At 48.1% G+C, this 24539-nt stretch overlaps 1 protein-coding gene across 4 annotated transcripts in view; it reads right to left on the bottom strand.

Annotated features, from left to right (window-relative positions):
• The window catches only part of LOC149308208 (ral guanine nucleotide dissociation stimulator-like), a 66293-nt gene that overhangs the window by 18025 nt on the left and 23729 nt on the right, over positions 1-24539 (bottom strand). For all 4 annotated transcript variants that reach the window (XM_089535329.1, XM_089535328.1, XM_089535326.1 and 1 more), the window contains exons 2-7: positions 5579-5689; positions 4539-4732; positions 3145-3219; positions 2401-2594; positions 934-1055; positions 602-817 (exon numbers count right to left, since the gene is read on the bottom strand). In XM_089535329.1, the coding sequence (XP_089391455.1) occupies positions 602-817; positions 934-1055; positions 2401-2594; positions 3145-3219; positions 4539-4732; positions 5579-5689 (912 nt within the window). The remainder of the gene's footprint in view (positions 1-601; positions 818-933; positions 1056-2400; positions 2595-3144; positions 3220-4538; positions 4733-5578; positions 5690-24539) is intronic.

The raw sequence follows: 24539 nt of genomic DNA, 5'->3' as shown, positions 1-24539 counted from the left end.
TCAAATCCTCACCGCACGTCAAGGAGGGAGACTCCAGAGCACCCCATCTCCATGGCTCATCCTAGCTGGGAAGGGTCCCAATGGCCATCTAGTTCAACCTCCTTGGGCCAGTGCACACTGTCCACAACTGAAGCATCCCTGAGAAGTGGCCAACCCACTTCCGCTTAAAAACATCACACGAAGGAGAGCCCACAACTTTCTGGGAGAGTCCACATGCTACTGCCCGGCAGCCTTTACAGCCAAGGAATTACTCCTCACATCAAACTTGTGCTCTCTTAGTTTTCTAGGAGACGTTCAAAACTGCTTTTTCCCTTACCTAGCATCACTGAAAGAATACAGACAGTTCAGTGTCAGCATTCCTCAACCTATTGCCTATCAGATGTTTTGGGCTACAACCTACATATGAACCCAACCATCTTGGCCGATGTCTAGTGATAATGGAGGCTGCTGTCCAGACCATCCGGAGGGCCCTTGGTTGGAGAAGGCCACTTCACTGCAGGAAGGGTGGAAGATTTAATGGTACAATGATTTTCTAGTTGTTATTTACACCCAAGAGGAAGGGGCTGTGGTGGGGAAGGGAGCCTAAACCCTCTGGCCGTACCCGGGCAACGTCAATCCAGCGCTCCACCACCCTGGCCCTTTGCAGAGGCTTCAGTGTCCGGTTGCCCAGGCAGGTTGCGATGACACAGTTGGTGACACTATTGAACTGGGAGACAGTGGCCCTGATGGACGGTGCCAGGTGTTCCTTGCCCTTCTTGTCACGTTGTGACCAGATGCAGCCCAGGCAATGGTAAGGCACCACTTTCTTAAAGAGTTCCTGCATTCGGGAGACACAGAAAGAAGGATCAGTGCTTAGGAGTGGTCAGACAGGTGGGCAGGTTGGGAGGGAGGACTGACACAGGCAGCATTCTGAGATGGGAAGGTAGCACTCACTGCATCCATCAGCGTGAACTGCTCTGCTGCCATCTCTGGGGAGAAGCTGAGGAAGTCCACCTTGCCCTCCCCCGGGCAATCATCCTCCTCCAAGTGCAGTGGGCAGCGGGGCCGGTCCACCACTGGAAGAGAGCAAAACAAGGTGCCCCGTGAAGAAACGTAAGTCTAAGGGGGTGGGGTAGGGGGCTCTGTCTGCCTCTAGCAGAGAGCATGCCTCATGCACCCAAGACCCTGGACAGCATAGCTGGTGGTGCTACTTCCAAGAATCTCACATGAGAAGGCTAGCCAGGGAGCTCCTGCCAGTCCAGCTGGGCCAGTGAGCAGTGTCGGCCCTGGCTGTGGCAGAAAAATGTTGAGCATGTACCAGGCACCCAGATCAGTCCTCTATGTCCTGCTGAAAGGCTCAGGGCCCAGTGCCAAGAGAACTCCCCCAGGAACACTGCAACCTGGAACAGACTTCCCTGGGCAGAGGCACCAGACGAAGGCTGTGGCGGCGGCACACGGCTGGAATCTGGCTACACCAGTACAAGTCAGATTTCTGTTTATTGTTCACCTTTTACTCAACCCTCAAAGCAGACATTTTGAGGAGCCAAGCAGCATCCAGCTGTGACCCTCTAGCTGGATGCAGAGCAATCCCCATATCCTCCAGGGTCCCAGGAAGACCCCCCAGGAGTTCCTGGAAGATACCTGTTCCCATACATCTAGCTTTATGAACACAGCTGGGGGCTCCCTCGTGACTCTCCATTGGCCAGTAAATGGCTGTGTTGGATATGTGTGACAACTGGCCAAAATGGGTTGGAGGGGACAGAGGAGATGAGGCAAAGTTCTATTTCAAAGTACATCTCCTTGACCCAGGATCTGAGCATTTATTTTGATTAGACCCTTCCCATCCAGTGAGTTTGGTCAGCAAGCATTCCTGAACCAGTATGGTGTTCACCACCACCTTAACAGGAAGGCTAGGTCTAGAGGAGGGGGAGACTCAGTTCTTCCAACTCTGCAACTGAGTCGGAGGGGACCCTAAGAGTCACCTAGATTAAACTCCCTGCCAGGCAGGAATCCACCACTATTATTATATTTATTTATTTATATCTAGAGCACTCCTGAAAAATATCCTCCAACCTGTTAACTCTCCACTTTCCATAGGTCCATCCCACTTTTACTATCAGAACCTGAACCCATACTGCTGTTGTCAGACTTCAGTTCCCATCAGCCCCAACCAATCTGGCAAATGATTAGGGATGATGGGACCTGTAGTACAACATACACTGGCAGGGGGCACACTGGCAGGGGCACAGACTCCCCCTTCTTGCTTAAAGAGGGGGCAGGTGGAGAAAACAGAGAGAACCAAAAGGTCAAGAGCAGGGGGAATCATCTCTCCCCAGATGCCAAAATGGCCACCACAATCAAGGTCTCTTGCTGGTCCATCTAGAGGCTTGGGAGGAGGGTCCCCTGGATGGCCCAACTCACCTTCTGCCTCTACCTCAGCATGTTCCTGTTGCTGGAACTGGGTGAAGAGTATACGTGCTCGGCGTTCCAGGTCGGAGCCAGGGATGTTGAGGCGCACATAAATGATGAGCTGCTTAAGGCAGGTATAATCTGGCGGCTTCCGGAAGTCCTCGGAGTACTGATCCAGCCAGGCCCCCAGGATGGATGAGATGGTGCTGAGAGGCAGAGAATGGCAAGGGGGTGATCAGTAGGGTTGCAGAAAGCAGGCTAGCAGCCATGTACAGGAAGCAAAGCTACTCTATGGTGGGGGGGGGGAGGGCAGCCAGCTGCTGTGCAACAGCTTCTAGCAAGGACACCCCCCTGTCAATAGTTATCACTGAAAAATGCCCCCCATTACGTCTACTTTATGCAAAACCTTTGGTACTGTATAAGCACTTATGTGTGTGTGTGTGTGTGCACATGCTTAAAGCTTACAAAAACTCCCAGAGTCCCCCAGCCACTAGCCATGCTGGGAGCTGTAGTCCAGAAAAATAATTTTTGCAGCCTCAAAGAGAGGCAAAGCTAAACATTCACACCCACCTTGCCATGTCTTCTGAAATGCCCTGTGCAAATGTAACATCAGCTCCCAAGAAACCCAGCTAAGGAGGTGGACATGTGGGTGATGGTCTGAGGACAGCTGCTAAGCTGACAGGGTCAGTTTGGCTAGAAACAAGGGGAAGCAAGTCCCCGTCCCTAGATGTCTCTGCCCAGGTGCCTGGTACCTACTTTTTCAGCTCCAGCCTCTCGTCCACTGCACGCCGGGCATGCTCTCCATGAGCCTGGGAGTGAAGCTTCCCATACCTGAAAGGAGGGAAGAAGGCCAATGAATTTTGCTTACCATGTAGTTCTGAAATATCACCATTCAGTGAGCATGGCAGACATGGTGCAGTCATCATTGCAAGGAAGGTCTCAGGTTCATCGGGGAAGATGTCCAACATGTTTGACTGCCACCTCCACATGAAGGTTTGCCTTTAGAAGAGGGACGGGGAACGGGTGACCTCCCAAATGATGGTAGACCACAGCTCCAATCATTCCTCAACATAGATGGCTGGCAAGGCCTGATGGAACTTGCTGTTCAACATCATCTGTGATGGCCACATATCCCCTACCCATTGTAGGGCATGTTTTTATTGTACCATGCCTTCAAGTCACTTCTGACTTATGGTCACCCTAGGACAAATCCATCACAAAGTTTTCTTGGCAAGTTTCTTCAGAGGGGGTTTGCTATGGCCATCTTCTGAGGCTGAGAGCATGTGACTTGCCTAAGGTCACCCAGTGGGTTTCCATGGCTGAGGTGGGATTCAAACTCTGGTCTCCAAAGTCTTAGTGCAATGCTCAAAACACTACACTATAGAAATGCCCCTTTATGTCTATAATTCACATGCATTCCTGAATGAATTACTGATCCTATCAGGGAATCATGTAGAAAGATGGCAGCCAGCAATCCTTTCTGCAGGCAGGGACTTAAAAAAAAACAACACCTTGTGACAGATGTTGTGCTCTGTCACACATAGTTTGGGAATAAGTGCTCCAGTCTGACCCAGTCCAAACAGAACAAGGAGCCAAAACAAACGTTAATTGTGTTTTTGCGTGAGTGCCTTTTTATACTGACTGTAACCATGGGATTTTAGAACTGGATAATCCATTTTTAAAAAAGTTGTAAAACCACCATGGCATTGTGAGGGCATCCATATTACAGACAAAATGTAAATTAACATTCCACTGTAAAAATTATGGAGGAGCTGAGGAAACAGAAGAGGCTTCGCTGTCAAGACCCAAAGCTCTCTGAGCCAAGGGTTGATCTGAGGGACCCCAACTTTTCCTGGAGGGTCAAGTGGGGCAGCAGAGTAAGATCCATTTTATCTAATCTTCTCTGGCCCACCGAGAAACTGTCTTCTCCATCCAGCCAGGCCAGGGCAACCACTCCAACATATCAGAGTGCCCAGTTAAGGCTTCAAGCAGCTTTCCCTCATGCTGGTTTCTCCTAGATCTACTGGATTACATCTCCCATCATCCCCAACCAGTAGCTCCTCCATTGTTTTCCATGGCAGCAATCAGGATGAGAAAAACAGTTTCTTGCCCACCAGTCCTGAAGAAGAGGGGACGAAAGGGTGGCTAACCTGTTGAGGAGGAGGTCTAGCACCTGCTTGGTGCTGGCAAAGGCGCGGTAGGTGCAGAGGAAGATGGTGACGTAGGTGGAATCGTTGCCCTTGAAGGCTGAGACAAGGTACTCCACCAGTTTCTCCAGGGTCCCAGCCTTGATAGTCCGCACTTTGCATGTCTCATAGAGGTTTAAAGCTGATTCATTCTCAAACTGCAAAGGAATAAGGGCAGTCCTCTCAGAGGATGAGAATAGGGGATCTCTTTCAGTCACCCCCCCCCCCCCAAAAGCAGGATCAAAATAAACTTCAGATAGTTCTTTCCACCTTTCTCTTCCATCTCCTTTCCTGTCTTCTCCTTAAACCTCTTCTTCTACTCTCTTTCCTCAGATCTTTCTAATTCCAATTTCTTCTTCTCATTTTTCTTTAACAGCCTTCTCTTTGTTCCCTTCATGTTTATCCTTACAACTTACTCTTACCTTCTTCTACCTACTTTACCTTCTACTATCATTGTTATCCAATTCCTTTTGGAACCTTCATAGTCATTCTTACCTTATTCCTTTTAATGTCATTTCTTTTCCTACCAGCTCTTTTTTTGTTTTAGAATAATAGAATCAGAGTCTGAAGGGACCCCAGGGCCTAGCAACTCCAACTCCCTGCCATTCAAGAATCCACAAATGAAGCACTCACAAAAGTTACCCATCCAACTTTTGTTTGTTGGTTTTGTTTATATGCTGCCTTTCTCCCAAGAGGGGACCCGAGGAGGCTTCCAAAAAGAGTAAACTAAAATGTTTACAATAAAAATTTAAAAAACAATTAAAAGTCCCCATGTTGAACACCATAAATACATTTAAAAGCCAAACAGAATTTAAAAGCAAATAAAACACACAAATAAAGACTCCTTGAAGCACTCCTACCCTTGCTGGGTATCTTTTTCCTTTAGCATCTCTAGCTATGAGATTCTGCCCATTATTTACAGCATGGCAGCATTTGCACCCACAAACCTCTGCTTCTGGCCCATGTGTGCCACCCACCCAGAGCATGCCACTGTCCTCGCTTACCCCCAGCCATCGCTGGCCCTTGTTGGCTGTGTGATGGAGCTGGACTTTCCGGAGGGAAATGCTATAGACGATGCCTTCTTCCACCTCTTCTCCGATCTCCTGCGTGGAGCTCTAGTAGAGACAAAATGGGGGTGGGGGGGGGGGAAATAAAGTGAACACATACAGTTCCCTCTGTTGACTGTCACAAGCGGCACCTCAAAGTATTCCAGTTGAGGCCTGACTAAAGCAGAATAGAGTGGCACTATTACTTCCCTTGATCTAGACACTATACTTCTATTGATACACTCTAGAATCACACTGGCCTTTTAGCTGTCTCATTATACTGTTGACTCATGGAATCCTGTGTCCAGTTCTGGGCACCACAATTCAAAAAGGTTATTGAGAAGCTGGAGCATGTCCAGAGGGGGGCAATCAAAATGGTGAAGGGTTGGAACCCATACCTTACGAGGAGAGGCTTAGGGAGCTGGGTATGTTTAGCCTGGAGAAGCTTAAGGGGTGATTTGATAGCCCTGTTTAAATATTTGAAGTGTTGTCTTATTGAGGAGGGAGCAAGCTTGTTTTCTGCTGCTCCAGAGAACAGGACCTGGATGCAAGCTACAGGAAAAGAGATTCCAGCTCAACATTAGGAGGAACTTCCTGACAGTAAAGGCTGTTCGACAGTGGAAAACACTACTTCCTTGGAGTATAGTGGAGTCTTCTTCCCTGGTGGTCTTTAAACAGAGGCTTGATGGCCATCTGTCAGGGATGCTTTGATTGAGAATTCCTGCATGGCAGGGGGTTGGACTGGATGGCCCTTGTGATCTCTTCCAACTCTACGATTCTATGAGGATGGAGCAAGCTTGTTTTCTGCTGCTCCAGAGAATAGGACACGGAACAATGGATGCAAGCTACAGGAAAAGAGCATCCACCTAAACATTAGGAGGAACTTCCTGACAGTAAGAGCTGTTCAGCAGCAGAGTCTCCTTCTCTGGAGGCTTTTAAGCAGAGGCTGGATGGTAATCTGTTGGGAGTGCTTTCATTGTGAGTTCTTGTATGGCAGTGGGTTGGACTGAATGGCACTTGGATGGTCTCTTCCAACTCTATGATTCTACATGTTGCCTGTGAGAAATGAACCATGGCTGGGAAGATCCACAGTGCATGGTCACAGTCAAGAGTGCACGACATAGTCTACCGCACAGGGCCGTTGTGGACTGTGGCAGGAGGATCTCTGAGAAGATATGTGAACAGAAAGACTCCCTGCTCTCTATGGTTTCCTTTGCAGGAAAGGCTTCAGCAGCTATGAGCAACATCATCAACACAACATTGGCCAGCCAGCTGCACAGTCCAGATTCCATCAGTTGCCTCTGGCAGGTTGCCCAATGGGCTCCAAGCCAAGAGCTCTATAAGCCATGTGTGCACATGTATGCATGCATGCAACAACAGAGGGAGAGAGAGAAAGAGTGAAAGAGAGGGAGGAGGGGAGGAAAACCTGACTGGTCCACCAAGCCCCTTTTCCCCCTTCCTAGTCTCCCTTGTTTATCTAACCATGGTCATCCCACCCCCCACTGCACTCTGAGGGGAGAAAACAACACACCCATCAAACATTGTGGAGGGGAAGGCCCTGCCTGCACTGAGCAAACAGCCAAGCACAGTTCCTGGAGAGCAGCCAGACTCATTTGGGCCGCATCCCAGTTTCTTGCAGAACCTCTCCAAACTGAGAGAGGAGATTTGCCAGGGAGGGTCCGATAATTAATCTCTCTCTCATAGGGAAGACTGACAGGTGGACAGGCCAGCAGGTGTGCACACTTCTAAATTTTCTGGAGCATCTTTAATGACGGTCAATGAGCCATTCATGAAAGTCTGCACATTCCAGGCAGTACCGACAGGACAGATGTACTGTGGATCTTCCCAGCCATGGTTCATTTCTCACAGATAGCAGCGGTACTGCCTAAGATAATCAGCTCTGTGCCCTATGAAAAATCAAGTTTCTAGTCCTTCCAGCTTTCAGCAAAGGTTTAGGGATGCCTAAGAATGCCTGGAGGAATCTCAGGAATCTTCAGCTCAACCCGGCCTCAAGTTCTTGCCTTCCTTCTGGCACTTATTCCATTTGTAAATGATGGGAACTGTTGTTGTTTTTTCATATAACCTGGAAAACCTAATTGGAAGAATGTTGGTTTTCTCTGCTACTATCTTTCTTTCGTTGTGACTTCTATTTTTTTTTAAGGTTGTGCGTATTTTGTTTTTACTTGCTGGAGACAAGGCGAAATCTGATGAGCAAAAACCACCAGTGTTTATCTGACCTTATGTCTCAACTATCATTTTAAAATTGAAAATATTGTATTCCTTGAAAAACGCAGTAGAAAAAACACATTTACACCAGGACCACCACTGCTGCCATCTCTATTTATATCCTGCCTTTTACCCAATATGGGACTCACAGTGGCTTATAAAGGTCTTGCCCAAAGCCCTCCCTCAGCAAGCTTTCTTTGAGGGGCAGCTCTTTCTTTCTCAAGGGGAGGGTGCCAGCTGCCTGCAATCACTCTGTGCAAATTCCCGGCAAAACCTCCACTTTCATTATTTTAAATTGTAACGTCAAAATATTTTGTATTTTTCCCAAGGTTCTGTTCTTGATGGATGCAAGAACAGGCCTGGCCAAACTGGCAACAAGTGGAACAAGTAAGTATTACTTCAACATGAGATATGACTGGCAAAAGCAAAGCAAATTACAGTATACTAAAGAAAAATATCACTGTGCACATCTGGTCAATCAGTAGGTAACTGAAGGCTGGTTTACAAGAGACTGAAGAGTTTTGAATTTTGGGTAGTTTCCCCCCCCCCAGAGGATTAATGGAAGGAACTCAACACCACAAAGTGCAGCAATGACCACTACCTTTATAGGCTCTATCAATATCCACCAACTCTAAGCTTAGAAGGCCGTCTCGAACCCACAGGTCATGTGGGCCAATCCCAGTAGAGTCCATTTCCCCTCTGGCCACGAACAAGGATGACAAAACATGGTAGGAGGGAGACACAGGCCCTTCTTGCAGACAATCCTGTCCTTCAACACACTCACCGAAGTGGAAGAGGCTTGGAAGACCATCTGGTCCAACCCACAGGGACAATACGTTTTAAGTTGTTTTGCCTCATTTTAAGTTGTAACAGCCTGAGAATTTCTTGAAGGACAGTTTATATAAGGGTGTAACAACACTGCAGAATTAAAGCAGTTTGACACCACTTTAAGTGCCATGACTCTATCCTATAGAATCCTAGAATTTGTAGTTTGGTGAGAGATTCAGCCTGGTCTGTCAGAGAGTTCTGATGCCTCACCAAATTGCAACTCCTATGATTCTGTAGTACATAATCAAGGCAGTTAAGAGTAGTGTCAGATTGCATTAATTCTACAGTGTAGATACACCCTAAGTCTCCACATCAAAATAAACATGTTTCTGTACCTTTTGCTTTATTGCTTCAGACTATGAGCAAAATAAGCAAATGAACAGCTTATTGTTATTTATTCTATTTACTTATATTATGTCTTTACTATTTACTATTATTTACCAGTATCTAATGTATCCTGGGCAATGCAATGGACAACCTTTATTAAAAATAAATCTAAAGTATTTGCCTTCCTATAAATACGGAATCCCTCCAGCCCAACTCAATTTCTGTTCAGAGACCAAAAACTTCCATTACTATCAGCAGTTCTTACATAAGCTGAAAAGCGCATGACTCAACATAGCATCAAATACATCTCCAAATCCTCCTCTGCATCTAATTCACAGCAACCACTGTTTTCTCTCTGGACAGAAGCTAACAATATTAAAAAAATTAAAAAGCAGGACTTTTAGCTGATCACCAAACTAGTAAAAGCCTGCAGTCACAGCATACACATACACACTCCTATCTTGCGTGTGCCTTTTCACTGTCTCATACCTTGCCTGGTGACTGAAGGCATGTTTACTAAGAGAGGATATTGTTTCCTTTCCCACCTCTTCTTGACAGAAGAACCCCACTGCACTGGACTGGTTTGCATTCAGTGATATGGCAGCTGGTGGCACAGATGCAGAAATGCTGCCATTGTCCCAGTTCGGCTGCAACGTGCCAGACAAGCCGACTGCCAGAGAAAGGGAACACGGTTGAAACCTCCTGCATGAGAATGGCACAGAGGGGATGTGGAGCAGGACAGCACCTGTTTGGATCACCAGCACTCAGGGAAGTCAACAGCTTTCATCCTCTTTACTGGGGTGGGATCACAGAGGCATGGATGACAGGAAGAGCAAACTCATTCCCTGAGCCGGGACCCCGATGGGGTCCAAACTGCACCACCCATGCACTCATGAACAAGAGGGGTGCATCACTAGGCTTGGAGAAGTCTGGGAGATGGGGGGGAGCCCTTTCAGAATTCTGCTTCCTTAGAAGACTTAGAGCACTGCCCAACTGCTAGGGAAAACCAGGGCAGCCTCTGAAATGAAGCATGTTGAAAAAGAGGCTGGCTGGCAGAAGCACCTCATGCTCTGTACGTACAAGGAGACCAGGCATGCTACAACAGCATTTCTTTCTTCCAGCCATGTCTGAATGTCCAGAGTAATGCCCAAGGTGCCAGAGCCCTTTTGATCTTCAGGCTTAGCATTATTCCCTGCTTTTGACCTTTTCATCCAGTGCTGTCCCTGCTGAACCAACAGCCATGTTCCTGAGCCTAGGATTCAGGTGAAGGGAAAACAAAGTAAAAATGCCTAGAGAGCAAGAAGGAATCACACCGCCACACACCAAGCATTGGCAACAAAAATGTCATTATAACCAAATGCCCAAGACAAAACAATGTCCAATCCCAAAAGACACTTTGGAAATGTGGTACTCCTCTGGGCACCTGGGCAAGATGACAACACAGAGCCTACAGAAACGTGTGCTGCTACTCCTGCCATTCCACCACTGACGTGGTGCCAATCTGCTGAATTTCAACAAAAAGGCTACCAGCCACTCCTGTAGAAAGAGGTGCCCAGAGTAGGCAGTGCGGCTCTGCTCCTCATCTTGGGTCCCTGGATGCAGACCATCTGTGTCTGAAGCTGTGCCACCAGCAAGAGAGTGGGCATACAATCAGCTCCTGGTGAGGAACCAGGTTACCAGCTGCCACCAATTTGGGCAGAAGGTACAGAAAAGTCCTGCTGGAATGGCAATGGGGCAGACAGTGGAGTTGCATGTAGGACACACACCTTCTGCCACCCAACACAGCACTTCCATGCCAAGAAAAGCCATAGCTGCCAGCCAGGAAGGCAAAGCCAGGCCACTCCCATCCCATTGCCACTTCTGAGGCAGTAGTTTTCACAGAAGTAGCTGTGGTAGTTTCTTGCAGCATAAAAAGGATCAAAGAAGGGGGAGAAAAAAATGGAAATGTGGCAGCATTTTTAAGGCTGTAGGGATATAAACCCACTTCTCTGGCTGCAGTACTAAGTGGTTTTAAGGCCTCAAGCACAAAACACATTCAAACAGCTGCAGGATGGGATAGGATGTAACAGAATTCAGAAAGATGTACATCATGTCCCATGCCCAAAATGTCTTCGGGTCTTTCGGATCTGTAGTGGTCTACTAGTGTGGATTGTTGTTGTTGTGTGCCTTCAAATCGTTTCTGACTTATGGTGACTTTAGGGCAAACCTATTATGCAAGTTTCTTCAAAGAGGATTTGCTATTGCCATTGTGTGATTTGCCCAAGGTTACCTAGTAGGTTTACATGGCCAAGCCAGGAGTCAAACCCTGGTCTCCAGAGTCATAGTCCAATGTTCAAACCACTCCATCATGCTGGTTCTAGTGAAAGCAATAAATCTGCTTACCGAAAGTCAGTCTTTCTGGGTTTGAAACTCTGAGAAGATTCCTTTTGTTATAATTGAAAGAGGGAGGGCTCTTGTATTAATATAGGTAGTGCACCATGAAACCATTGTCTATGTTCATACCTTTGCTAATGGATTGGAATTTGTGAATATAATTCAATCCAGCAGTTTCTCTTTCTAGTCTCCTCATTTCCTTGTTGAAGGACAACAACCTTTAATTCTCACATTGACCAGGAAGGTTAAAATGTACTACAACTCATTTTGGGGTATTACCGTTTGTGTTCATTTGTCTCTTGTGTAGAGCCTGTCCTGCTTGTTCAGTGTAGAGAGGCATTGCTGGCATAGGATGGCTTGTATCACATTGGAAGAAGAGCAAGTAATGCACCTCTGATGCTGTGGATTATGTTATTGGCTCCTGTAATATTGTTCTCACAGGGCTTAATACCCTAAAGGGATCAGATCCAGTTGAATCTTGAAAGTGAAGAAGGGTCATCTCTGGGAGACTGCCAACAAAGACTAGGTGCTGTAGGCTGTATTTCAAAGGAAGGAACTGGCAAAACCACCTCTGAGTAATCCTTACCTAACCAAACCCTATGAAATTCATGGGGTCACCATAAAGTCGACGGGCAACTTGTGGGCACACATGCACAATAGTGTTCTCAGATGGACCTTCCTCCTCACACAGGCCACGTCTACCATAAAATAAACAGCCTTCCTGTTTTGAAGACTACAGGTGCTGCTGTCAGTTCAGCTTTTCTCCCTTCCTTCCTTCCTGTCTGGGAGCCAAAGGAAGGAACACATCCAAAAGGCCTTATTTAAAAATGCTAATTTGCAGAGAAGCATGATGGAGAGAGGTTGGGCAGCCCATTGGCTGCTTTGAGGCAGCCAGAACACACCCTGTTTTAGAAATGCCTGCATCTGCTCCCATATAGTCCTCTTCCTCCTCCCTCCCAATGTGTCCAATTTCCCTGTATGATTTATAACACACTTCAAGATAACCCCTAAAGCACAAGGTGGGGGCAAACTGTGTGATTCCCTTGGGATCTAGTGCCAACACCAGACACTCTACTGGGGACAAGTGAGGGAGGGTTAAAGAAATGTCCACCCCCTCGGGGCACTATTGTGGTGGATTCCAGCCTGAGCATCAGCGGCTTGGTCTAGATGGCCCTTGGGGTACGCTTCTACTACATGAATTGAACTGAAACTCTTTGGAGATTAACACCAACACCAGGCATCTCTTCTTAACTATGGCAACTTTGCAATAATAAAAATGCCACAAATGCTAACCAGAAATGAAGCCAGTTCTTCTCCCAAACTGTGCTTTCCTTTCCTCTTCCACCATCCACCATACACACATAAACACACACACATACATTGGCAGGAGAAAGTAGCTGAGAGAGGGTATGAGCACTGTTTGCAACCATCAGTGCAATGGAAAAGACTAGCAAGTGAGGAGCACCATGCAGTTGTCTGGCATAAGGAAAGATCTTGAGCTCAACCCATACCCTGGATCTAGACCCAAGTGAAATGTTCCCAGCCTCTTTTATTTTCGCCTGGCTTTTGTGGGTCCTCAAATATTCAGAAGCAGGGTTTGGGGGGTGGGTGGCAGGGATTAAAAACCTCTTGGAATGGGAAGCTTCTCTGTTAGGACCAACCAGCAAGTGAAAACCATTAGACATGGTCCTCCACTCTGGGCCAGCAGAGAGCATGAGGTCTCTTGATCGGGTACTGTTCCATACAGTATTTTACAGCATTTCTGTCAGCGTCATGCCCTGGTTTGAGTGCTGGACTAGAACTCTGGGAGACCAAGTTTCAAATCCCCTCTTGTCAGCCACTGAAATCCACTGGACAGCCTTGGATGAGTTACACTCTCTCAGCCTCAGAGTAAGGGAATGGAGAAACCCTTTTGAACAAATCTTGCCAAGGAATCCTCCACAATAAGGTCATCTTCAGGTGGCCATAAGTTAGGAATGACCTGAAGGTACACAACAACGCTTTTGAAAGTGACCCCATCACTGGTGCAAAGTGAAAGAAACAGGGGCTGCAGGGACTGGAAAATGTGAAAAAGTGGAGGGGAAGAGGCTACAGGACTCAACCCAGAGCCTTTGCTGTGTTAAAGATGGCACCATTTCCAAACAGTTAGTTCACCAACAGGCACGGCAGAGCCACAGAGAGGGCTCCCTGGCATACTGCCTCTTGTAGTTCTCCAACCCCCCTTGATTTTCACAACAGCACCCCCAAACCTGTGCACATCATGGGTCCCCATCATGCAAGGGAAAAGAAAGGATAGGTGACAAATGAGCAGGAACCATGGTGGGTGTCAGATGCAGATTCTGGATGCAGACGGGCACACACTCTGGAAGTATATTTCTCTAACTGCCACTCTACACTTGGAGAGGGGAGAGAATAAGAAAGAAAGACACACATGGGTGTAGGTTTAGAAACATGCTCCCAAATAAATAAACAGGTAACAGATAAATATACATAGATGCACAATTTCAGCATGTGTGCACAGACACTGACAGAGATTTACACAATGTGCAAGATGGACCCCAGCTCCAGCTCATGAATGTATACCAATGGCATCAGGAGAGCCAAGCCAGTTCCTTGACTTCCCTGTCTGTGACCTCCAGAGCACACATGCTGACTAAGCCAGACATCAATTGCGCTCCATTTAATTCCAAGCTGAAATCCCATGAGAGAGAGGGAGAGAGAGAGAGAGGATGGATGGATGGATATGCTGGGATCTGAAGGAGAACGAGGGAAGAGCACTCATCTGCTGGACTTCAGGCCAGCCATCCTGATGGGATGAGATTTCAAAGATGAAATCCATGCAGTAAGCAAGAGCGAGAGACAGAGAGAGTGCATGTCCACCACCCATCCTGCCTCAAAGTGCCTGCCTGGCCAGCAACAAAATTTCAGCCTCCACCCCTCACCCCCTGTGGGCCCAGCCAGCCATTCTGCATTTCTCAGTGGGCTCTGTGTAGGGGCACAGCCATGCCTGGCACCATCCCACCCACATGCGTGGAGACAAGAGGACTGGTAGACAGAGAGTGCGATTGTGGCTTGGAGGACAGCTGGCAGAAACAGATCGGCCGGGTAAAACCACAGCTGAAGAAAAGCAGCAGAGACTGGGGTGGACTGTAGAGAGGATCTGGGCCTTCTTTTGGCAACACAAAGGCAAGGATGTGGGTTCAAAAGGGCTCATTTTAAATGTTTACAAGAGAGTTGAAAAGAGAAGACTTGCTCCTTCCTTCCTTCCTTCCTTCCTTCCTTCTTCCCAAGAAGGAACCACTCCTTGCTCCCTTCCTCAGAAAGAGGTGGTCCAGCAGAAGCCCAGTGGCCTCTGGCCCAGAACCTCTCTGTGCCCAAATTGGACCCAGAGGTCTTGGCATCCCACAGGCCACACTCAGCATGCAAAAGATATCCTGTGCCAACCCTCCCCTCAAAAATGGTGGGCCAAGCCAAGAAGGGCCTCTCTAGGCCAGCCTCTTCTGGCTTTCTCAGAGAAAGTCCACCCAACAAGAAGCCCACAAGAGCTGGACACAAGGATGATAGTGTGCGCATGCACACAGACACCTATGGGAAGAAGCCAGCCCCTTTCCACAGAGATGCTTCCTGCCAGCTCCACCTTGGCATATCCCTGCCTGGCCCATCAGCATGCATCCATTCAAGTCCTTCATCCATCTGTCTGTCCACCTTTCAGGGAAGTCTGTGCTCCTCATATCAGAGGATGCTGGGCAAGGGAAGGAGGACACCCTGGGATACGGGCTCCTTCACACAGAGGGGCCATCCTGCACATGAGGGGCAAAAGCCCCCTCCTCACAGTTAAGTCACCCCCCTCTAGACAAACATCTTGGAGGTGGGACAGTGGGGGCTGGCACAGGGTGAGTGCCCCAAGAGAAGATCCCCCAAACCCCGTGGCCCTATCGGAAGCATGATTTGTCTTTCCCCAAGGTGTGCCCCCTGCCACCTTTTTACCCAAACTTGGTGTTTTTTTTAATGCATGTGCACACACACAGCCCCCTGACTGATAGCCACTACCTTCCCTGCAGTCTGTGCAGTCCTGCAGACATGGAGCATCATGTTCCCATTAGCCTTCTGGAAACGAGAGGCCTAGCTTGGCTGGCCTTTAACCCAATCCAAATGGGGAAGATGGTTATCTCTGTTTGCTCATCCTCAGGCCAGATGCACATGGATGGATGGAGCAAAGGGGTCAAACATCTCCATGAAGAAGCTAGTGAGAGGCAACATTGTGGCCTGGCAGTCCAGGAAGGAACACCATCCCTCTTGCCATGCTCATCACAGGCAGGGGGGTCAGTCAGGTGGCAAAATCTCTGATGCGAGAAAGTGCATAGGAGAGAGAAGTCAATGGAGAGCAGTCACCCTCTTCTTCTACCTCCTCCATGTCACCTCTGTCCAAATTCTCCCTCATCAATGAAAGGCACACGTGCCACATGGTCCAGACAGCAGCCAATGGAAGAAAGAACAGCCTTAGCACCACACACACACACAGGCTCTCTGTCTGCCCCCCCCCCAAATCTGTAGCACAGTGACCCAGTAAACAGCTGAAGCAGGAAAATAAATGCAAGAACCGTCTCCACTGAAGAGGAACATGGAGGGGGCCAGGGCAAAAGGGGTCTGCAAAAGACAACTGGAGGGGAGGGGTCTGGAGAAGAGGAGCGCCTTTGTTCATCTCCAACTCACCCCCACAGTGGATGTGGCACCTCTCTCTACCCCCTCCATCTGTTGTCCCCTGAACTCCTTGGCTCCCCACTTTCTGCTCCAGTCAGGAGGCCTCTCCATGGATCTTGGGGTCAGAAACCCAGAGATCCAAGAAGAGCCCAATATGTGGGGAGGCTCCCACTCACCCACAAAGCTGACTGGCAAAAGAGCACCGGGGGTGGAGTGGGGTGGAGAGGCAGGCAGCCCTTGAACAAGAAGAGGTCTGTGCTAAACATCCCCAGCTCCCTAAGTCGTTCCTCATAGGGCATGGTTTCCAGACCCTTCACCATTTTGGTGGCCCTTCTTTGGACTTGCTCCAGTTTCTCAACATCCTTTTTAAATTGTGGTGCCCAGAACTGGACACAGTATTCCAGGTGGGGCTTGAGCAGAGCAGAATAGAATGGCACTATTACTTCCCTTGATCTAGACACTATACTTCTATTGATGCAGCCTAATATCACATTGGCCTTGTTAGCTGCTGCATCACACTGTTGACTCATGTTTAACATGTGGTCTGCTTGGACTCCCAGATCCCTTTCACATGTAGTCTCATTCAGCCAGGTGTCACCCATCCTATATCTGTGCATTTCATTTTTCCGCCCTAAGTGCAGTACCTTACATTTCTCCGTGTTGAATTTCATTCTGTTAGCTTTGGCCCAGTTTTCTAATCTATTAAGGTCATTTTGAATTTTGATCCCGTCCTCTGGGGTATTAGCTATTCCTCCTAGTTTGGTGTCATCTGCAAATTTGATTAAGTATGCCCCCAATTCTGTCATCCAAGTCATTGATAAAGATGTTGAATAGCACTGGGCCCAGGACAGAACCCTGTGGGACCCCAATGGTCACTTCTTTCCAGGATGAAAAGGACCCATTGTTGACTACCCTTTGGGTTTGGTCAGTCAACCAATTACAAATCCATGTTATGGGGCACCAAACACAGTCGCCATCTACCACCACTCATCGCCTGAGTCATGGCTAACCAGTGCTCTGCAATGGCCACAAAGAGCCACAAGGGCCCTGGCCAAAGGGACCTCTGGCTGAGCTATTCTCAAGGAACTCTTTCCTCTCTGGCTCTTGACTAAGCCAGGGCATTCCTTCAGGTGGGAAGTGGGGGCAGGTCAGGGCTGTCTCCTATCCTTACAGCTCCTGGACTAACCAGCAAACCCAGGCTCAGAGGATGCCCATTCGTATAATTTTGTATAAAGGTGGCAGAATCCCACTTGGCTGCAAGAATACAGCAGACTTCCCACCAGCTCTTGACCAGTCCAGACAATGTTTTGGTTGTCAGTTTGAAAACTGACTCTGTCTGCACCTCTCTCCTCAAAGGCTCACAAACCTCAATTTTGGGAGACAAACCCACAGAGGAAGCTCATGTTAACGGTAGGATTGTCCAGAGAGCAGATGCACCCCCAATCAGAGATGCTGGGGATTGAACTCAGATGGGACTTTCCTCTAGCAAGGCATTGTTTTGCCACTTGACCAGGAGAATACCTTCATCCTGAAAACACACGCATACACACACACACACACACACACTCTTCTAATGCTGTCCTTTGCAAAAAATGAAAGCAATACAAAAGAATGTGCCGTTCTTGGCAGGTCCCCCCATCACTCCCCTTCTCCGTGTCCCTCCAATGCACAGCTTTCTACTGCTGCACATTTCTCCCTGCACCACACACACACACAAACTGCTGGCACTGCACCCAAAATCTGTTCCTTAGCAACAGGCTTCCCTCCATTCCTCAGATCTCTTTCTTTCTCCCCCCCCCCCCCCAAGGGCTGCAAAGCAAGAGAGAGAAAGAAATGTGGGGGAAGCTTCTTGGCGGAGGTCAGTGGAGGAGGAAAGCAGCCCCTTCTTTCCAATTGAATCGGAAAGGGGAGGGAGGCAAGAGAGACCACCAAAGTGAACCACAGCAGGAGGGAGACACATCCACACGCAGCAGGCACATGGAGCAGCACCCAGTTATCAAACTAGCTGGGGATGCGGCTGCCTGCAGGATTACTCACCCCCCATCCCAGCCCAGCTGACACACAAGGGCACAACCCCACACAAGGCTCCTTTGTTTCCTCCACTGAGGAATCTCTTGTGTGCACTCAAGGCCTGGTAAACAACACATTCTGTCCATCGCCTCCACCTCTTTCCAAAGCTGTGGCTTCAGAGGAAAGAAGAGTCACTTAGGGCAGAAAGAAGGGGCCAGGCAAAGACCTTGGCCTCCTATTTCGAAACAAGGACACGTGCACATACCCTCACCCTGCGCCCTTTGCGGAGGGGTGCGTCTGCTCCTGCTGTGATTCTGCCCAAAAGTATCCTCCATCTTGCAAATGTCACAGCAGCATCTGAGGCGCAAAGGCCAGTCCCACTTAACTAAAAGGGACTCGACTCCCAGGTAAGCGTCTACGTTAGAACAGAATATTGAGAAACAGAATGGTTCCCAGTCAGGGTTCAAACAAGGCTGCATTCTATCACCCTATTTGTTCAACTAGTACTCAGAAAATAGACTCAGAGGAAGGAGGAGTGAAGATCAGAGGATGAAATATCAACAGCCTCAGATATGCAGATGACACAATTCTACTACCAGGAAAACAAGATCTCGGACAATTACTAAACTCAAAGAAAGTACCAAGGAAGGCTTAATGTTGAACATTAAGAAAACAAAAATAGTGGTCACAGAAGAGCTACATGAATTCATTCTGTATTACAAGGTAACAGAAATAGTCAAAGATTTCCCATATCTTGGATCAAACATTGATCAGGACAAAGAATGCAGTCAAGAAATCAGACTAGGATTGGAAATGATACCTATGAAAGAACCAGACAAGATCCTAAAGTGCAAAGATATAAAACTGAACACTAAAGTTAGGATCATCCAAACTATTGTATTCTCCATCACCATGGACAGATGCGAGAGCTGGACAGTGAAGAAAGACGACAGAAAGAAAATCAAATCATTTGAGAGGTGGTGCAGGAAAGGAGTGCTAAGGATACCACGTATGGCCAGAAAAGACAAACAAATGGATCCTTGACCAGATCAGGCCTAAACTCTCCCTGGAAGCCAAGATGATGAAACTGAGGCTATTGTACTTTGGCCACTTCATGAGAAGGCACAAAAAAGCCAACAATGTTGGGAAAAGTGGAAGGCAGTTGTAGAGAGGAAGACTGCACGCCAGATGAACAGACTGAACCAGGGAGGCCATGGGCCTGAGCCTACAGACCTGAGCAGAGCATTTGAGGGCAAGGGGGCTTGTAAGTGTCTCATTCACAAAGTTGTCATGAGTCAAGGCCAACTTCAAAAGCTAACAACACCAACAAAAGCTTGTTCTGGAAAATTTATACTTCTTCCCAGAACAATCCAGCTAGCATGCCCACATCCTGGAAACTGCAGGATAAAAAAGTAACTCCCCTCCCCTGTCTTTGTTTGCTTTTTCAGTCAGGCTGAGCCAGTGGCTACAGAGGAGGGACTGGGGGGGAGCTGGCCCCCACAAATGTGGCTCCTGTTGCATAGGGCCCAGAGAGGTGCACACAAAGGAAGACCACCGTGCAGGGAAGGATGAGTTGCTCACCGACCTGGGCTGGGCCTTGGCAGAATGAAATGGGTTGTGGGATGAGCTGGAGGGCAGGCCCAGCCAAGGGGTACTTGGAGCACAGCCAGAGGCACAGGCTGGCAGTTGGGTTGCTGGTTTTAGGCAAACCTCCCAACACACACACACACACACACACACACACAGAGGGGGGGGGGGAGAGGCTCCAGAATGCCTCCAATTTGATTTCTGACTCCATGCCCAACTGAAGAGCCAGTGTTGTTTGAGATTTGGACTAGGGCTTTGGGAAACCAGGATTTGAATCTCCACTCAGCCATGGAAACCCCCAGGTGACCATGGGCAAGTCACGCTCTCTCTGCTTCAGAGGAAGGAAATGGTGGCCAATTGCCTTTGAGCAAAGAAAACCCGTGACAGGTTTGCCAACAGCAATATACCCATCTACATCCCTCTTGGTTCCTGGAGTCAGAAGCCAAGTGCCACAGGACAGCACCTCTGAATAAGTCTGTGGCATAAGGGAGATCTGAAGATGATCAAGAGGCAGGTGCCCTTTGGGAAGAGGCCTCCTTGCCCCCCCCCCCCCGGGCAGGAGAAAATGCCTCAGGGGAAGATCACTGGAGAGGATGAAGATGCACAGGGGTAATGGGAAGCTGTTACTTACTCCTTCATTCCTTGGTCCAGTCAAAGGCAGACTCTCCCTCCCCAACAAATCCTCACTTAGAAAGATACCCAGGGAGTCAGTGGAAGGTTCTAGGTTCCCAGGAATGCCAGTCTAGGTCCAGGGAGAGACCCCACAGCAGCACACAGGAGGCTGCTATTTGCACCCGCTCTCTGCAGACAATGGCAGGATTGCACAGGCCAAGCTCCTTGGGAAGAGCCAGGCTCCCTCCTGGGAAATGAGGAGCTGCCACATTCCCTTGCTGACTCATGGGGCAAAGCAGGTGCAGCTCACCTGTCAGCCACATAGGGTCAGCTGGGGTCTGTGTGTTGTCCTTCCCCCTCCCACTAAGTTCTGAACCAAAGCCCAAGGCAAAGGCCTTCCTCTGCCTTTCTGCACAATGCACTCTGCCCCATCACCGTTGAATGGGGTGGGCCATCTTGAGGCACAGCAGAATTGGGGCCCTCAGAAGAGAATCTCCATAGAGTCTCTGAATAATTCTAGGGTCTTCCCAAGGTGGAGGCACTTCCAAACTGCACAAGCCTTACACAGGAACATTTAGGGGGCCCTCACCTCTGCAATTCGCTAAGTTAATGCCCTTAGAAGGAAAGCATCAGGTTTTAAGAAGAACATCGGATAAACCTCAAGGACTGTAGAAGCCAGCCCTCCCCACTAAGTCTTGCAGTACACCTAAGGTGTCCAAACCATCCCCAGGGCCTCTTCTACCTTTGCCCCAGGCTCACAGTGCTCTTTGGGCAGAAAATAGGGGTTCTTGCTGTCCAACGCAGGCAGAGACTTCGGCTAACCTGAACTGTTATAGGACCACCACAGTCTGGCAGGACTCCTGCAACTTGGGAGGGACAGTGCCCCAAGGGGGATGTGCCAGGAACTTCCAGTCACCCAGGACTAGCCCCCCACCTGGCATAATTCATGCCTTCTTCTATACAGGAAGCACAGTTCACTAATCTTGCAGCCTGGTTGGCTTGTAGTCAAAAGTTGGCCTGCCCCACAAGATGGAATGGCACCTGCGTTGGCCAGAGAAAAAGGAGAATGTGGATGCAGTAAAATAAATAAACTGCACATTCAGGATACCATTGCAACTGCCTGAGGACTGCCAGTTTGGCAGTGTTCAGGAGGCAAATTGATTAGCTCCCCAATAAACACCACCTTGGGGCATTGTTGGCATTCCAACTAGCATCACCAAAGAAGAAGATGAAACTTCTCCTTATTGGACACCCCATAGGCATTGTAAATATGAGAAAACAAACCTCTGTGCTACTTTTTATTACAAGTTATTGTTTGATTAAATGTATCTTGCATCAAATTCAGCTTGGGATAAACATCAAAACAAGATCAGACACCTGCACCAAGAAAAGCTCAATCCTGCAAGCTTCACTCACTCACTCTGCTCCCTTGCAAATCAATTTGTCCAGCTGCCATCAATGGCTCATGTTAAATGTATGGGGCCTAAAAAAGCAAGTTGTGTGAAGCAGGTCACCGCTGGAGGAGATTCCTGTTTGCCAGAGGGGACCAAAAGCTGTGACCACTTCCTAGCTCTATGTGTTCAAAGACTTACTAGAGGCCAAAATTTTGAAGTTCATCTCTGATTACTAGGAAACCTGCTGAGAATTTATCAAGCTTTGTCAACACACTTTCAAGCCCCTCTACAGCTTCTGGGGCTAGAAACTTGTGTTCAAAAACACAATAGCTGAAATCCTCAGGGCACTCCACACTGCACTCCATACAATGCTACAGTGCCACACACCACTCCGCTCTGGTTAAGAGGGTCTGTTGCAAGCCAAGTGGCCCTGCAGATAAAGAATGCCTTAATTTGCATTAACAAAGGGTATCCATTTAATCAAAGCTGGATCACACAGATTAAAGACCCCCTTTGTGTGGTCACGCTGTCCAGATTAAAAATGCCACAGTCCTCCAAGATCCGCTTCTTCCCTTGTTTCAAAAGAGGCTGCCTTAATCTTCTAGATTTGCTTAAGCCTTCCTTCATGCGGGTAAACTGGACAGGCAGAGCTTTTTAGGTTAACTCTGAGAGACTGTCTTTTTGTGATACCAACGGAGCAGGTCCTTCTCAGTGGATGCTCCCAGGCAGTAGGACTCTCTTCCAAGGGAACGCCAGGTTGGCCTCCCCTGTTGCCCCTTTTATCTGGGGCTGGGGAGCATCTCTGGCTAACAGGTTACCTGCAGAGGGATGTGTGCTTTCAGTGGGTGAGTACAGTGTCCCTTTCTTTCAATGCTGTATATTTAACTGTTTTTAATTCTGGTGTGATTTAACATTGCCATTACCAGAATTGTGTTTTTATATAACTGCTTCTTTGTTTTAACTGCTCTGTTTGAAAGCAAAAAGAGATGCTGTTGTCAGGAATTTACAAGTGTCACCAGGGCAGCCTCACTGCTGGCCCTCTTCCCCCAAAAAACTGTGCCAAGAACCCTGTGGCACCCCACTGGCCACTTCTTTCCAGGATGAAGAGGAGCTATTGCTGAACACCCTTTGGGTTCGGCCGGTCAACCAACTGCAAATCCATGTAACAGTTGCTTTGTCTAGCCCACATGTTAAGCTGTTTGCTTGTCACTACACCACTAAACCACACTCCTCACTACACCACAGTCTGAACTTTTAATCGTTCTTCCCAGGGAATGCTAGGAAAGCAGAAGTTGCAGCTTTCCAGGAGACTCACACCTGCAAGGGAGTGGGGGGCAACTTTTCCAAGACCCCACTCGCACACACCTTCCTCTGCCTCATGGCATACCCACTGTGGTAGTGAGAGTAATATGTCTGCATTTCCTCTCTGCCCAGCAGCTGGGGGCTGCGATCCTTGCCTTGTGTTGAGTTGGTGTTGGCTGAGGGTTAAATCATATTTCCAAAGGCTTCTTTTACAACAGTCCAGTGACACAACAGGGAGCAAAAGACACGGTGCTGTCCTTATGCTAAAATAGCTAACACAGAAGAGTTTGTGAGGAAGCAATATAGTGCCATTCTCTTTCTTACCCAAATCCACCACTCTGGCAGGACGTAAAGTTGCCATGGGCACAGGTGCCAGCTTGTAGTTTTAAAATGTTTGAAATGGGAAAATGAAATGCAAGTGAAAGAACCCCCTTGAAACACATTGGGAGTATTTGATTCCCTGCCTTCTTTGGTCCAGCCATGGCTCCTGGTCAGATTCCCAAGAAGGGAGAGAAACTCAGCATATTCTCAGGGGCTTTATGGCTGAGCATCAAAAATAATTTTCATGTCCCAGTCCCAATCATCCCTGGCGAGACAGGAGCCTTGAAAAAGTGAGAGCCACCACATGCATAAGTATATCTTTGCCTTCTTGACTTATCACGTAGATCAGAAAAGGACTGGCTGAATGGGCAAAGGGGATAGTCAGTGCCTCCCTACAACAAGGCAGCGTTCAAATTTGCCTAAAGGAGACAGTTGTGAGGGCTATGTTGAAAAAATCATCCCGAAATCCCTCTGTAATGGATAATGATCAGCTGGTGTCTGACTTACTGTTTTGGGGCAAGATATTAGGGCAGTGATGGCGAACCTATGGCACGCGTGCCAGGGGTGGCACTCAGAGCCCTCTCTGTGGGCACATGTACCGTCGCCCCAGCACAGAATTTGCCAGAGTTTGTTACTAGAAAGCCAGAGGGACATGGCACTTTGCAATAAATACATGGGTTTTGGGTTGCAGTTTGGGCACTTGGCCTCTAAAAGGTACACCATCACTGTATTAGGGCATAGATCCTCGAAAAGGAAAGGCAGGATATAAATAAAAATTATCATTATCATTATCATTATCATTATTATTATATTGTGGCCTTCCAGCTCCAAGGTTTCCGAGATGAGATGGATTATCAAGATCCATTTCAATCTGGCTTCAGGTCTGGCTATGGGAAAGAGTCAGCTTTAGTCTCCTTGGTAAATGAATTACACAGGAAACTGGACAGAGGAACTGTGTCTCGTTTGGTTCTGCTATACTTCTCAGTAGCTTTTGATACCATCGACCATGGTTTCCTTTTGGGCCACCTCACTGGGCTGGGACTTGGAGGTACTGTTTTACAGTGACTCTGTTCCTTCCTGGAATGGCAAACCCAGGTGGTTGTGCCGGGGGACTCCTGTTCCTGTTGGCTCATGGGGTTCTATGGGCTCTGTTTTGTTCCACATGCTATTTACCATCTACAATAAAGTTTTGGAGTGCAGTGCCATCAATATGTGTATAACACCTGAAGGATGCTGTC

Source organism: Sceloporus occidentalis, unplaced genomic scaffold, assembly GCF_023333645.1.
Source record: "Sceloporus occidentalis isolate IW3139 unplaced genomic scaffold, rSceOcc1.0.p SCAF_8, whole genome shotgun sequence".
Taxonomy (NCBI): domain Eukaryota; kingdom Metazoa; phylum Chordata; class Lepidosauria; order Squamata; family Phrynosomatidae; genus Sceloporus; species Sceloporus occidentalis.
The sequence above is the reverse complement of the archived record's forward strand: the minus strand, read 5'-3'. Positions and strand labels throughout refer to the sequence as shown.